Below are 16,515 nucleotides of genomic sequence, written 5' to 3'. Positions count from 1 at the left end.
AGAAAGTTCAGTCACGTTGTGATAGACGTGGAGATGTTGTTGGGTCCAGGCAAAGCAATTCTGGTTTTAAAAGCCTCCGCAAGCAGGCTCATAATGCCCTCTTTGAAAGTGTGTTGGGAAAGCCCATCAGAAATACGGCTTTTAAATTATTTTTGTGATATCGAAAGCATTTGTATTTGTGCTGCCTGGTTGTTTACTGTTGCTTTTCCATTCCAGGCAGCTACTGAAAGACCCCCAGGTGTTATTTGCAGGGTACAAGGTCCCGCACCCCCTAGAACACAAAATTATCATCCGTGTCCAAACCACCCCCGATTACAGCCCCCAGGAAGCTTTCACCAATGCCATCACGGATTTGATCAGTGAGCTGTCCCTCCTGGAGGAGAGGTTCAGGGTAAGTTCGTTTCTTTTTTTCTTTGAAGTATTTGAGCTGTTGGCAATTAAAAGTTAAACAAGAGGTGGAGTAGTATATCTTAGAGCTGCTATTTTAGGTTAATAAATTCATTAAAGCCATGCAACATCAGGTTACTCGGCTCCTGTCACAGCACGGTGGAGCCTGGCTGCTCTTAAGGGTTATTTGCACGCCCAGCAAGGGTTCACTGGGGGCTCTGCAGTTCCCTAGATGGTCGGCATTGGTTTTCTCAGTCTTGTTAGTGTAGAAGATAATTAGTCTTATTAGTAGAAAACAATTTTCTGTTCTTCCAAGTTTGTTTTTGTTTTGTTTTGTTTTTTCATTTCTGCCAAAACTCTGGCACAGTATTTTTTTTTTGACCACTTCTCATTGCTTCTGCTCACCTGTGCAACTGTATCTATTTAGCCTCTGAATTTTGAGACTTAATCTGCCCGAAAGGTTATCCAGACAAAACCAGGGGGACTATGAATAGGATACTCACTGTGTAGTGTTGCAAACTATGTGCTGGTAAAAGGTAACAGTGCACCAATTTTATAAATATGTTTTGATTTTAATTTAAGTATTATTTTTCTGGATGGTGTAGAGATTTCCACTGATGGTTTGTGGTTCTTCTTGTGCTCCACAGAAGACTGTTACAAATGTTCAAACTGACCTCCTCCAGGTCAGTAACAGTTCTTGTCTTAGCATATGTTTTTGTTTGTTTTACAGGTTGCTATTAAAGACAAACAAGAAGGAATTGAGTAAAATCGCCCCATTTAGAGTGGACCATGCTTCTGAGGCAGAATGATGTGTCTGTTGTTAGTTGAATGCTGTATTTAAACCTCTGTACATACCAAATATTTTCCCCCTTGTCCCACTTATGTTTAATTTTTGGCAGCAGCAGCGATATTGAGTTTTTCTTATTTACACCAGACAGGCACTTTGCCAAGAGGATAAATGTCTTGTTTGATTTGAGGGATAGTTCACTAAAATGATTTCTACTTTTCTAATTGGAGCCTTAAGGCAAATATTTGTACTGGGCTGTTGGCAAGTGTATTGTGAGTGTATTTCCAGAACGAGAAGCTGAGTGATAGTGGTAGATGAACTCTCTCCTTTTCCTTTTCAAAAAGTCTAGGCACTGCCACCTGAACTGGTATTTTGTTTTATTAAGTGTCATTTCTATAAAACAAATGCACAAATTGTGAAAACTTACAGTAAAAGAAACCGGATGTTTACAATGACTTGATGAGTTTAACAAACTCTTACCATTTTTTTTTTTCTCTTGCACGGAATAGCTGGTCTAGAAAACTTCATGGTTACATGGGTAACGGTCACTAATACTGCACTATTTCAAAGCACGGGAATGAAACTTTGTAACAGGGAACTATGACTTCTTCCAAATTGCTGTTATGTTCACACTAGTTAGGACAACAAGGTAAGTAAAAGTAGGGTCTGATACCACATTGTTTATTAGGACTTCAGTCAGCTGCTCCCCATTCGCTCGAAGCTCTGGCCACTTGAGAATCTATGAGGAGAACAGAGTTTGGGTAGGAAAGGAACAGTGGTATTGTCTCTGAAGGCGGGAGAATATTAATATTCTGCACGGCCTGGTTTGACAACTGGGTCTCTGTGGAATCTGCTGCCTTACCGACCTGGGGAAGCTGAATAAAAGGTTCTTCCCCTTTCTGAGGGAGGTGGTGCAGCTTTAGGATACTCCTCGTAAAGGACCAGGGTTTAATGCTCAGGGACTTGATCAGAAAGGAAAAAGTGAAAGCAGCTGCCCCTCGGTCCTGGAGGAACTGACTGGTGGCTTGGGCAATACACTCCCCAAAAAGTTTATGGCACACTAGGTCACTTCATACCTACAGATAATGTAGCGCAAGATCAGGCTCTGGAGTGAGGGCCCCTGAGTGGGCCTGTGATTGTCTTTTCAGGGGCTTCATCATGTAAGGGAACAGTAGTTGCCCAAAAGAAGACTATCTCCAGAGGCCAGGGAAATACCGAGCAGAAAAAGGGTGCGTGAGCACCCAGAAGCAGTGAGCCCTCTCCTGTGTGCAGTTCTGCCAGGGAACAGCCGCTCTGGCCTCTCTCCCCTCGGCCCCTCAGGGAAATGGTTTCTGCACATGTATTGTTGGGCTGTCCAGTTTAACCACCGATTTTTTTTTTTTTTTTTTGAGAGGGCCCTTCTGCTAGGAAAAGCTGCCAAGCTGCAGAACGCAGGAGCAAACAGACTTGCTTTACAGCTCCTCACTCCTGTCACACTTGTGTTTGTGTGAGATTTGAAAGATAGCCTTGGTCACGCTCTGGAGATTGCTTTTAATCGCTTTTGAGCGTTAGGTATGGAAAACACTGGGCATGTTCTGGTGTAAATCTGCTCAGGAGACTTGGGTCAGTGTACCGGGATGGAAGGGAGGCCCAGCTCAGCCCCAAAAGGTAAATGAGATCTACCTGCGTGGGAGGGATCCTCTTGTCTGAGCGTTTTCCCTTTGCAGAGCTCCATGCTGTGGTGTAGTTTGAGAGGTTGTACATCCACACACTTCCATTCTCATCGCCGCAGAACACGTAGTCTTTTGCTGTAAGACCAAAAGAAGCAACTGGAAAATGAGTGTGGAACTCAGTCCATCCTGCTCTAAAGCAGAGCTCAGGACAGTGCCGTAGGGTCCCAACGGAGGACATCATATTTCAGAAAAGTTCTCTTTCCAGCACAAATCTATTAATCTACCTCACTCTGGAGAAAAAAAAAAACCAAAACCCTCATTTCCTTTAAAGATAAATCAGCTACCTTACTCTACTAGAGAAAAGCTAGTGATAAATCTTTTGAGATTTCTTTTGACTTCTTTTTGATTTTTATTTTTTTTTATTTTGAAAAGTGGCGACCAGATCAGGTTTGTCTATTCCTTGTTAGTCTTAAAAGCCAGCTGCCCCTTGTGTGGCATTCCTACCCCTTACCTTAGATGCACTGAGCATTAAAAGGACTCTAAAAAAGCTACAGGGCCATGCCATCAGCTCTGTGTTTTTTGAAGACCTGTACAAGGAAGACTCTGTTGGTAGCATACTTGGTCCACATAACGTTCTAAAGCCTCAGTTATTCCCCCTTGCACGGCAGACGGTATAGCTGTAATTATTTATTACTTGCATTATTTATATACAGCTGGTGCTGCAGTGCAGTGAGTTGAGGGCTGGTGTTGCTTGCAGAGGGGAGACCAGACATGCTCTCTCTGCTGGGGATGGAAATCCAGGCCTCTGCCTGTAACTACAGGCTCCTCCAAGGGGGGGAAGGGGAGGCACGCACAATGGTTCAACGTAAATCTTGACCCATGTGGCCATCCATGCTACACTGACTGGTACGGCCTTGCTGCTGGCCCTGAGGATGGGTGCTGCCTACCTGGGCAGGTGCTGAGCGTCAGGTAGGACAGGTCTGTCGTGGACCACTCCAGCTCAGCTAGAATAACTGCAGATAACGTTCGCTGGCATCCTTTCCCCTTTGTGTCAAAAGACCGACGCCAGCTCCATACGTATATGCACCCTGGTTTAGAGCTCTTGGAAACTAGGGAAGAAAGACGGGAGACGTGGTGTCAGCTGCTGGGAAGTGAAATGCCTCAAGACAAAGGCTGGCCTCTGGTGAAGGTGGTCCATTCGGAAGGTGGCTTTAAGATACAGGGCCTGATACCAGCAGCAACTGTTTCCACCTTTACCTTATTTCAGGATAACTGGAGGCTGCAGAGGGATTTTCAGTCCCAATGCTTATGTTCCTGAGCTGCAGAACAAACATAAGCTATTCAGAAAGAGCCAGCCTGTGCTTTAAATGCTGTTCCAGATGTGGGAACACCCCAGTTCCCCTGCAAAAAAAATACTGCTGCCACCTGCCCTTGGGCAGAAAGGAGCTCCCCTCCCTTCCGCTTCAGCCCTGCTCTGCCATGCATCATCGTGGCGCTGGGTCTGTCTGACAGGGGTTTGCACCTCTAGCCCACATTTTAGGGAAAGATGGGTGACTCTGGGAGACAACTCCATTCTGTGTAGCCCCCCAAAAATCTAAAGAAGAGGTAGTCACACCCCATTCAGTCCCTCTGCTCATCATGTTTCAGCCTGCCTCATGCTGAGGTGCCTGACTGTTTTTCTGGATTGGACTATTGTGTTTATACTCACCAACGACATCATCATTCAGAAAAACCAAACCGTCAACCCTGTGAGATGTTGTCATGCCTCCGTCCTCATCAGGAAACTGGAATAAGGCTTCAAAAGGCCTAGAGTTGGGGGAAGGGTGAAATGAGTCAAGTCCTGAATGGGCAGGAGTGGAAGGGCACTCAGGCACAGAGCCCAGAAGGAAATTTGGGGGTTAGCGAGTCTCTTGCCAAACTCTGATGAATTGCCACTTGACCTTATGCTTTTGGCCACCTGGGTTTGTTCATGTAGCAGAAGACTGTTTGCTTAAGAGGCTGCTGTTTCACTTCGTCTGTTTTTGTAGGCATCAGGATTACTACATGTCAGCAGGGCATAACAACTTCACTTGCTTTTTTTCTTGTAACTTTTTTCCTGGGCTCCCACAGAGCGCCAGTTTCCTGGGTAACCTCACGTACCAGAAGCAGGGTAGGCCTTGCTGCAAGACTGGAACTGGAGCCAAGAATTTACACTCTGTTACACTACTTCAAGATGGTATGCCCTTAAGTTTTAGGGTGTTGTATTACAGTTATGTCAGCCTTCCTTCAAAGCAGCCTAAACCATTTGTAGACTGGAACATCAATACAAGCTCAGGGCTGCTAGCTTTGAACACTCCTTTAGCATTATGCTAGTAGTTTTTCTTGCCACTATGGGAAGGGAAGTATGTTTTAATTTTGGTAGGACATGCTGCTTTTCTTGCTCAGACCTCCTTGGTTAGAAATAAAGCCTTTGCTAGGACTACCTCTTCTTGCTACAGAAAACAAATGCATGCCCCTGACTTTTGGTTCTCACCTGCTTTTTTGTTCCTTATCCAGTTTTATATTCCAGGCAAAGCAGCCGCCTTCACAGCCAGCCAGCAGGTACTCATCTGGGCAGGTGGGGACCAGGGCAATCCGTAAGGGAATAGAGAGTGCTTCCAGCACCAGCAGCTGGCTAAAAAAAATAATAAAAGAGAGAACAAGCAGTCAAGTGGTGCTGCGATGTGATAGGTACAGGCTCCTGGACTGGCCACATCTGGTTTTTGAACCTTTACCTTGCTTTGAAATTGTAGTCACAGTCTGGAATCCCAATATCCCAGAGTGCAATTCGCTTGTCATAGGATGCAGCTGTGGGACACAGAAGAGAAGCAGGTAGTGACACCGCTGCTCATCTGGCTCTTCTTGTGCTAGCTGGCAATTCTACCTGTGTCACAGGCTGAAACACTCTAAGCCTGTGGCATCAGAGAGCTCATTAAAGCACAGCAGCAGTCACCGAGGCTCCTGGCTCAACACCACTTCACAGACATTGTCAAACATGCACCGCCAGTAATTTGCATTCTTATCCTGTGCTCTAAGAGGAGCAGATAAAAGAAAGTTTGTTTCCTGGTGTCCATTACTAAGTTGTGGCTTCACAAGGTCATTAATCAGTGTCTCTTTGAGCTCATGTTTCTGGTCATGGATTCTAGTGGAATCTAAAATATGAGCTCCAACCTCTACTCTCAGGCAAATGCCACATATCCATGGCTTATGGTGTTCACATCTGCAGCAGCTCCCATTGGGAAAGTTAGGCACTGATGTAAAGTGTGAAAGAAAGACACTTAATGTCTTTGTCACCAAGCTGATATACTGATAGGGGACACAATCCTAATAGATTACTTTTGGCATAATCTGGATCCTAATCGGATGGCATCCCTCAGACTCAGAGTAAATAGGTTAGTGTCCAGTCTCCAAACTAGTATGCAAAGACTCTCACATTATTACTCTAAATTTTTCTATGCAATATAATGAGCCTTGCTGTCCACGCCATTATATAGATGTGCTATCACCCTCCTTATCCCGCTAGGCTTCTGCTTTTTTGCATTCTTGAGCTTCTTCTTGAAAAGTATCCACTACAGACACCTGTGTTTCAAAAAAAAAAAAAATTCCACTTTTAATGGTTCATGTAGCACTCTAACCATTCCAGGATGTGGGTAATTGTAGGCGAGAGAAACAATGTGCTGTGGGGTGCAGGTGTGGTCTGAATGGCTCTGTAAGGGTTTACGTTACAGGCCTGCCAATGCAGCTGCAATTTGTAATATGATGGTTCGTTTCCTACCAGCCTGTAAGCCTCGGTCTCTGTGGGCCCGACTGTGGCAAAGCTCTCTTCTACATCAGGACCTGAATGAAAATGTCTTGACGAGGCACAGAACGCAAAAAAAAAATTTTCATTTATTCAAAAGCAATTAAGGACACAGTTTTGATTGTTGGAAAAAATGAAATCCAACAGCCTATTAGACACTGCATTGCCCCTGTTGCCGTGCTTGATAAGAGCCCTGCTAGCTAGCCGCTCGCCGCCTGGCCCCCAGCAGGCTACTCTGGCTATCATTCTTCTTACTCATCCCTGCGGAACGGATCCACTACTGGCCTTGTTTGTGGCTGACGCGTGTGCGACAGCCACCCTGAGAGCTACCAAGAGAGAAACGGGAGCTGCTGCACCTCAGCTAAAGAGTCAGGCTCTGTGGCTGAGACAATTTGTACCTTCTGTAGATTACTGCCATATGAGACTAACACTACTCTCTCCATAACATCTGTCCATGCTTTTTGTATGTGTGCGTGGCCCCTACCTGCACCTCCTTGCACTGGTGACATTTCTACATTAAGTACTAAAGCTAAAGAGATTCTGAACCAGGGACTTACTGAAGAGGTGAGTTGCTTGAGTTGGGCTGAAGCAGACAGTAGCAATGGGCTTTTTATGAGCCTTTATCTCTCCGTAGCAGAAGTCAGCGGCCACATGAATCAGTTTGACGATCCCTCTCCTCCCAGCAGCTGCCAAGATATTATGAGATTTTTTGCGACTGTCGCTGATTACCATTGTGAGGGTTGTCCATGCAACACTGAAAAACTCCTAGGATAGAAAGAAGCCAAGAATAGTATGAAAGAGAACAGCCAGCAGGATGGCTGTTAGCTCAGAGATAAGAGAACTATCATGAGAGCTATTCAGGTGAAATGACACAACTATTCGAGCTGGAGCATCAAATCTCAAAACAACCCTCAGAAGAATACAAACTATCAAAACAGGATGCGTATTCCTGTATGCTGTCCAGCAGTCTGAGCAGCCCAGATACACATACGTATGCCTGTGTGAGGAGAAAAGAGGCAGACTAATCTTTTAAACTAATAAAAAAAAAAAATAAAGCCAAACCGGGCTAAAAGGATAAGCAAGAAATGTTTACTATCTTTGTTCACCCTTTTAAGACCTGTCCATGCTAATACTTGAAACCCTTTCAGAACTTTTTGTAATATATATTATGTATACATGTCTGTAATTATAATGGATTATGGTATTTCCATTCCATGCTTACTCTTCCCACTTGCAACCTACCTCTGTAGCCACCTTATACTTTTTCAGCACTGTTCCCGTCTCACAATCAATCAGACAGACGGATTCCCCTCCACATGTTGCCACGGTTCTGGAGGAGCTCACAATGGGATCTGAAAGATGAAAAGAATAGGTGAGAAGTTCCCAGGTTCACGGATAACATGTGAAGACTGCAGCTTATCACACTGCCTGGTGCTCTCCCAGTCTCCTGTTTTCAAAGTCAAAGAAGAAGTACGTAAGCAAGTCTCTTCCTGACAACGGAGACTACAGCTTGAAGGAGCAGGGGTCTAACGCATGGAGTCCGCTGGGATTCCAGAGCCGGATGGTTCTGGGAATCCTGCAAACCTCTTTAAGAGCTCACCTTTCCTGGCTCCACAGTCTAGCAATGGCTCGAAGACACAGGACCAGAGCTGCGTTTTAAAATCCTCGTGGCTGTTGCCTTTACTGTGACACTGAAGAAAATGCAATGGCTCTGCACTGACATCCTCCTACAATAAACCATCCACATTTAGAAAATTCATTCCCCTGACAGCGGTTTGCCTGTGATTGCCTTGACAGAACCCTCTACTGAACACAGCAGTCTGAGTTAAACTGAAGTATTTTTCAGCCCTTCTGTGCTACAGAGAACAGGAGAGACTGAGGTGCCACCAATGCTCAAGACTCCTAAACCAGCAGGCAACTGCTTAGAAAAGATGTGCCCAGCAGACCCCAGTGAACCCCATTTCCTGCTGCAGAGAAATGTGAAAAACCCTTTAGATCCCCACTGGTCTGAGCTGAGGGGGAAACACCTTTCCCCGTACAGCCATCCGTTTGACCTCAGAGCAAGTCATGCCAGTCCCATTTCTAAGAACAGGCTTTCAGTGCACCACCTCAGAGCGCTGGTCCATCCATCCCCTGCAGGGGATTCACTGTCTCCGGGGGGGGGCCTTCCCTGATGCCTCTGAGAGATTCAAAACAACAACAACAACAACAAAAACCAAAATAAAAACTGTAACTCACAATATATCTGGCCAATTATGAGCTCCAAGCCATGTAGAGCTCTGATGAAATCTGAACGTGGCTCCTCCCACTAAACCAAGAGGCCGAAAGCCAGTCCCAAGGGGGCTGATGAACATACCTTGCCCTTGGAGTTCTTCACTGGGGTCAAGCTAACAACGCTGTTGTCCTGCTCCTGGCTTTTCTGTTCCCCTGTCAGCTGGCTGGATCGTCTATTGCTTTGCCCCTTGGGAAACTGCTCTCCATTCTTATGTGTCCCTTCAGCTTCCTGCTCAGCGGTCGCCTCTTTGGCTGGCTGGTTCGATGTTCTTGGTTTATCAGGAGCTGGGTCATCCTGCACACGATCGGACTTTCTGGGATTAACTACAGACTCCTCCTTGGTGTTTGCCTGGGACTTGGACCTCTTTTTTCCAGAGCCTGCTTTTGAATTATTTCTTTTCCTCTTGCTGGGCGTTACTGTGACCTATAAGGCATGTTGTCAGTTTCTGCAGAAGGTTTCTAGCTTCCCCGAGATGCGCAGATCATTTGTAAGTCAGAGATATTAATTATTCAAAGGCAAGTACCCTCCCACGGTTACAGACTGGGTTCCAAGAATCAGACAGCCCAGAGCTGCAGAGTTCCTAGAGGCAGAAGCTACTGAAAATCACACAGCCAGCCCCATTTTCATCTCCCTTCCCTTGTCCCAGTTACTTGCGATTTACATATGATGTGGAAAAACAAATCTCCCCCCATGGACCGACGGGGTTCAGTCTGCAGCCATTTCAAAGAAGGCAAGCACCATCACAGTCTGGCCACGCATCAGCCCAGTTCTCTTATTAAAAATATCTCTTCCTCAAAGGAGAGGTGGAGTCAGTAAGATTACACTCATGAAACCTTTTGGGTCTCCTATGAGAATGGAAGCGCTCTCCTCATGGAGCGGACCTCAACCATCACATTGCTGGGAAAGCTTCCATCTGGCCATGAAGAACAAGCCTCAGCTGTGGAATACAGGCTGCAGCCTGAGACTGCCCCTACAGTTACCAAAGGGTCATAAATGTAAACTGACAAGTGCTACAGAATTCATAAGAAATAAAAAGGACATTGTTAATGTAACTGGAAAAATTACCTACCTGACCCATGTCCTCTGCAGCTTCCCTGGGGCTTTCTGTACTTTCTTCCTCATTCTCATCCATGTTTTCCTCTGGTTCAGGATCTGTGTTTAACTCCAGACCCAGTGAGTATGACAGAAACTCTTCAGCAATCATTTTCACCTTAGAAGCAAGTATGTGGATAAGTAAAAAAAAAACCAAACCAACAACAAACCAACAAAAAAACCCAAAAAGCAACAGCAGTCAAACTCTGATGTGTAATGACAAGAGGTGCTTTGCTGGGTTTTTAATATCTGCTTCCACTATTCTACGTGAATTTCACAAGTGATGGAGGAGTTCTCAGCTGACAGCCTGGCAGGCCAAGTCCTCTGCTGACAATACATGACCCAAGAACTTCATTTTGTCGTAGGCATCCAGGGTACACATTTGTGAAAACAAGAGCACAGCAGTGAAACAAGACAAAGGAGAGATGGAAACCTCAATTGTATGTAGGCACATACAATTAAAACATATCTTACAAACTAAACGGTATCTTTCCTCGTCGGGAGTAACTACAGTTGTGTCATTATGTTTTCTCCTTTCATACAGCTTCTATCAAGACTAAAGGTTGCCATTAGAGTTATTTGCAAATAATTAAGTACTAAGGATACTGCAGCCCTGATACCCTAAACCCAAATCCACAGAGCATTTTAATCAAATCCATTCAGAATTAGGCTGCAGAGTCCTTGCCTGAAGAACAGAAGGGTAAGTGAAATGTAACCTACCCGCCAGCGGGTGAATTCACTGAGTGAGCTGGGTCCGTATACTACATTGGTTTGTACCGACTTCAGGAACTTTTTCTTGATGGACTTCACTTGCTCAGCTGTATATTTCTCAGGAAGTTGGTCACGGAAGAATTTTTCCCAGTGAGCGGTAACCTAGGCAGAAGGGCTGAGTTTATTCAACAGAATACTACAGAAAACCAGAGCAGAAAAGCACAAGAGTACTTCTGAAAGAATTTAAGAAGTTGCCAGCCCTGAGGCTCTGCTAGCTACATGATGGCACTGCTTCCATTTATTTCATCAGTGTTCAAACCATGACTTCAGTTAACAAGAAACCCAACTCCTCTGAACCAAGCTTAAGTGAGTGTGGTTAAACAGATACCATCAACACGGACCAAGAGTAATGCCTGATTTCATGCCTCTGGATCCATAGCAAATGGTCTTAAGGAGTCTTACACCGTGCCCTACTAACAGGGAGTACCAGGTAACTCCTGGTTAGGTAGGTAGACAGGTAACTAATTTATTATAACAGGCATGGGATAATGGGGGTGTTTTGAGTTTTCTTGTAGTTCAAGCACGTGCGTGAGCAGGACCGGTGCACTTGTCATCCCCATTTATAAAGATACCTTGACTCCAAAAGGCTTCTGAACTATGGGCACAATCATGCAGATGCTCACCTATCAGCACGGTTTCCCATCTGAGAGTTTCTGGCGGGTAGTAACACACCCATAAGCATTTGGACCCAACAGACATTTTACATTTAGACACAGCAGTAAGAACTGGGCAGCCAGGTACAAAGCAATACCATCAGGGAAAAGTATCTGGGGCACAGGTATGAGCACAAAGTGAACAGCACAGGGAAGCATTTGGTATCTCATTAAACAGCCAACCATGCTCAGTTGCCTGGAGGATAAGAGGCTGAGCAGCCCTCACCAAGACCCTTTGAGGTACAAGGTATTTCACAGATAACACTTGGCACAATAAGCCTTCCCTGTCTTCAGTATTTGATCTCTCCACCACTGCTACATAGAAGGAATTACCAAGATCAACTAACGAGAATACAAATGGTAAGAGCAGTACTGCACAAACATCCCCCCCCCCAACTTTTTCATAATAGAACAGTAATTTTGCTCAAATCACAACATGCTTTGTGGGGACAATCTGTCAGGAGCTGAACTGTGTAAATAAATGAGTGAAAACACAATTCCAAATGTGCACAGCTGAAGAAGAAAGAACAAATCCTTGTTCCTGGTGTATGCTGGAAAAAGCAAGATTATCCTGAGCTTGGTTTTGTGCTCCCCATTCCTCAGGCCAGGACAGCAACGTAAATTAGATGGGGAGGTGTATGCAGCTGTTGTCAGCACCAGGCTTCTCCCATTTTTGAATGATGATCTGAGTGACCTGAAAAACTAGAGGGTCAGACACAGACCTTGTTGGCCCTGCTCCTGCGATTTAAACTCAGGGCAGAATTTGGCTACACAGAACAGGCAGACCAAATGCAACAAGTGAGTAGAGAAAGCAGCAGTAAGACATTTACTAGCTGGTCCATACAGCAGGCAGTGCTCAGATCATACCAGAAACATTGTTAAACATTTGGTGCTTGTTTGCAACCCTGTCATTAAACTGAGCATGGTATTTACTTACTTCTCAGGTGTTTAGAGATCAAAAAAAAAAATCACACATCTTACCTTGCTGGTGAGCTTACGACTATTGACACGCCTCACATGATTAGCCAGTTTGGTTATATCCTTGCCATTGAGTAGCCGAAGATTTTCCAAAAGAAACATGACTTTATAGTCATCGTTGAGCTAGAAAGTGAAGGCATGAGAGTTACAAAAATTGTACACATGGTACTTGCTTTAGCTTCAGCCCTTTATTAAAACACAGCTAAGGATGAGAAGACTATATTTAGCCAGGAAAAGGCATTTCATAAAATCTTCTCAGCATTTCCAACTCGAGTATCACCTTTTACTTGTAAATTAACGTTCTGCTATGAGTTGGGATCTTAAATCGCAGACAAAAGACCTGCCTGACACTTACACAGTACTAACATCCAACACAAGGTGGTGGCGGTGTAACCAGGCTCATTCGCTCTGGCCTGGGTGCAATGCAGGGTACTCTGGGCACATCCTTTAACTCTGAGCCAGCATCTAACTCCGAGGAAGCCCTGCCCTGCCTACAGTAAACGAATACCAGCAGGGCTTCTTTGGGTCAGGTGCATTTTAGGTCAGACCAGTTCCCCAGTCCGGTTTACCATACAGCCACACATATCCTTCTGCCAGCATGCAACAGTAAATAGGCATCTGGGGACAGCAATGGTGACTGATGCCAGTTTAAAGCACAAGTAAAATTACAGCTTCAGATGCTTAAACTGTACGGTCAGCAGAACTTCTTGGGAGAAGTCAGAAAACCTGAACTAGGTTAATCACTAAGTTTAACCCCTCATCAGAGGACCAAGTCTGCTCTTTCAGAAGCACAAGGGGCATCAAAACTTAACATATAAGAAGGGCATTTGTACACAGTCATTACTATATTTTTACACAAGCATGAGCATAAGATATCCTGCCTGATAAGCTGCCTAAGATGGGACTTTGGCCTGGAGAATCAGGAGTTCAAGATACCCAGATTTTAATATCCGAGTCATTTTGAACAAGTCACTTCTGCAGATCGGGAAACAGTGGCACAAACTGGTGACCTTCAGAAAGACTGGCTGCTTTCTCAGATGCTCTAACACTTGCTGCCTAACAACAATATATAAGAACTAGGCATAGCTGCTGTTTGTTTCCCCCTCTATTTAATGCTCAGCTTGTAAGGATGGGAGGTAACTCACTGTCAGGTACACATTGTTCTCGTAGGTTAGCTCCTCCAGCAGAGGGAACTGTTTCAGAGCAGTTACATCTTCCAGTTTGTTGTTGTTGCAGTTTAGGACACGCAGATCAGGCAGGGTTAAACTGTTGGGAAATTTGTCCAGCAAATTATCAGAAAGATCTAGTTTCTGCAGATGTCTCAGGCGGGAAAACAAACGTGGGTCTAAGTCTCCAGTCTTCAATTGCAGCTTGGACAGGCTGAAAACAAAAGAGAACAAGAACTATCTGCAGTTCACTGGAAAAATAAGTGCTGACTTTCACAGGATACTTGGTCCCACCCGGTGGCACCTCTCTCAGCCTAGCACAACTCACTGGGTAAATCTGACTTCATTGGGTAAATCTGACCAAACCTGCTTTTTCTTGTCTGCAGCATTCAGGACTGCAAGCACATGTACATGGAAAAGATGCTGTGTCTGAGCTAACAGACACCATCAGAGACTCAAGACTACCAAGGTATTTGCAGTACAATTCACCTGCAATCCAGATAAACCTCCAACAGGTAACAGAGCTGGCTGTGAGCAGTGAATCACTGGAAAAGTTCTTGTTCGTAGAAAAAATTACTACACCTCTAAGAATTTTGGTATTTTATTCCTTTGCAAAGTAAATTCAACAAAACAAGCTGTGGCAATGCAAGACACTTCTTCACTACACCATTAGTCTACTCTGTCCACAGAATGCACTGATTCATCATTTCACTCATTTTTTAGAAATCACCATCTCACAACTGGTGTAAGCAATGTAAAACTATAGTGATTCCAAAAGGCTAGTTCCCCTCACCTCATGCTGACACTTGCACTCACACAACAATGTGGCAAACTGGACGAGTTTGCCAAAATGGCTCAAAACTTTTCTTCTCTGCATTAGAAGTTAAGTTCAGGCCAAGTGGAGAGTAGGTCCCCAAATCATTTGGCTATTTTCAAAGAACTAACTTCACAAAAAAGTGATTTTTCCATTTCTTTTACAGTCAATTTTGCTGCAAAAACTTCCAATGACAAATACAGAAATCTACCTAACAAAATCCCACGGCTGCCGCCAAACCAGAAGCATTCTGTCCTGAAAGAGGATGTGGTACAAAATTTGTGAGGGGAAAAAAAGTATTTCTTCTCTGTAAGAAAGTGAAAACTGCATATTATAAGAAAGGTCATTTAGATTTGATTAGATCAAGTAGTTGAGCTCCAAAGGGAGCTTCTAGTCCTGACAGCCAACATCTCTTGAGGACACAAGCCTGCGTTCCTTTAACAAACAGAGTCTCCACCCCTAGTGATTAGTAAAAAAAGGTCTTCTAAATATAAATGAGGAGTGAATAAATGAGGCAAATAAAGTTAGGAAGCACTTCTCCTTCACTTGTCATCTCAGAAACCTAACCAACCAGTCAAAGCATGTAAGACAGTTTGAACAGAATTCAGCTGGCTGCAAAGCTGAGCGTGACTACTGTGCCATTTTGGGGAGAAACTCAACACAGTATTCCCCAAATGGACTTTCTGAAATATAACCTTTCAAAATTATGGTACGAAGCTGCATGGAAAAAGCCACACTCTAGAAATTGACTACTTCAAACATCTCAGCATCACTTTGTTACCCAGATTACTGCAGCCTATACTTTTCAGATCAACTTTTGACTTTCTCTCTAAAAACAGTACTAGAAGGAATAACTTTAAAGAGTACATATGAAACCCAAAACTCTTACATCAGTAACAAAAACAACAAAGGTGTCAGCCAGAAATTGGCTAGCTGCGTCACTCAGATTGACTAGTTCTGGAATAGCAAAATTCCACCGTATTAACTGTTTGGAAAGACACGCATTTTCAAAGACCTCTGTTAAGGATCTGATCAAGAAAACTGTTCTTAGTGGTTTCTAAGTGTGTCAGAGCTTATTCTCTCTCTCTGCAATGTTTGAGGTACTAACAACTGGATTTAGAGGAAAGTGATGGAGGGAGAGGAAAAGGGAGGGGAAATAATGCCAAAAATGTTTTTTTTAAATGCTCTAAAATCCAGGTCAGAAGAGATTCTCTTATTCACATGAAGCAATTGCTAGCAAAGTCAGAAGTGTTTTGGGTGTCGGGAGTATATCTTAGGGTTAGGAAATCAGGATCCGGCCTTTAAGCAGTTTTACAGAAAGAAGGTGGCAGCCTATATACAATATAAATGGTGAAAAGAGGTGGTAACTGCTGATAACCTATCTAGTGAATGCAGTTCCACTAGTGCTCGCTGATCCTGCATCGAGAATGCCAACTCCCGTTCTGTGCTTTGCAACCATCTCTCCTTTTGCAGTAAAAATGCTTAGAGGAAGAAAGACGAAAAAAGGGTCGCCCAGGCTGAATTCAGCTGGAATTTTCCATGGGCCTGTCTGCACTTACTTCAGAGTCTCAATCTTGCGGAGCCTCGTAGATCTTCCGCTCTCTCCAAAAGGAGTTCTGTAGTAATTTTTGACATTCTTAACCTCCACCCTTCTGCTAGAATCACTAATCAGTCAGCTGTAGGATCTCTTCTCGTAACCTTCCTGGTAAAACAAACAGGAATAAGAGGAAGTCCTTTCAACTGACTCCAAAAGGAGAAAAAAACAAAGTTATGAGGTTAGCTACCGATTTTGCTGCTGTGTTTGAAGGCACTTTTTTTACACAGTTGAAATGAAAACACCAGAGACTGTTATTATGCTGGGCACACACTGCCAACCCATCTCCAAAACAACAGCAATACCTCCCTTGGCTATTAAATGACAGACTTGCTGCAGATGAAAGCTGCCCACAGGGTGACGGCACTCAGGACAATCTCACAGTTACCTGTTTGTACCCCTCCCGAGCAACAGGGCTCTGCTCCAAGAACTCCGATACACTTTCAAATAAACAGCAAGAATAAATACACTTGTTGTGAATGTCTTCCTCACAAGGAAATGACACAGTGTGCTCACAGGTCTGACCAGA

At 44.3% G+C, this 16,515-nt stretch overlaps 2 protein-coding genes across 2 annotated transcripts; one reads left to right on the top strand and one right to left on the bottom strand.

Annotated features, from left to right (window-relative positions):
• Positions 1–216: 216 nt before the first annotated feature.
• Positions 217–1,153, top strand: POLR2J (polymerase (RNA) II (DNA directed) polypeptide J, 13.3kDa; the record flags this gene model as incomplete). Its single annotated transcript, XM_009700160.1, has 2 exons — positions 217–391; positions 1,118–1,153. Coding segments are annotated over 2 exons (211 nt in total), but the record flags the coding sequence as incomplete, so codon positions are not given.
• Positions 1,154–1,541: 388 nt separating this feature from the next.
• On the bottom strand, positions 1,542–16,077 carry LRWD1 (leucine-rich repeats and WD repeat domain containing 1). The gene is given in 16 exon segments (XM_009700159.1): positions 1,542–1,913; positions 2,837–2,961; positions 3,774–3,935; positions 4,535–4,632; positions 5,339–5,479; positions 5,580–5,652; positions 7,201–7,408; positions 7,886–7,995; positions 8,244–8,370; positions 9,000–9,341; positions 9,988–10,128; positions 10,731–10,883; positions 12,416–12,535; positions 13,558–13,792; positions 15,952–15,988; positions 15,991–16,077. Coding segments are annotated over 16 exon segments (2,250 nt in total). The 5' UTR covers positions 16,028–16,077; the 3' UTR covers positions 1,542–1,772.
• Positions 16,078–16,515: the final 438 nt, after the last annotated feature.

The sequence above is a fragment of the Cariama cristata genome, unplaced genomic scaffold (assembly GCF_000690535.1).
Source record: "Cariama cristata isolate BGI_N322 unplaced genomic scaffold, ASM69053v1 scaffold36595, whole genome shotgun sequence".
Classification (NCBI taxonomy): Eukaryota; Metazoa; Chordata; class Aves; order Cariamiformes; family Cariamidae; genus Cariama; species Cariama cristata.
The sequence above is the reverse complement of the archived record's forward strand: the minus strand, read 5'-3'. Positions and strand labels throughout refer to the sequence as shown.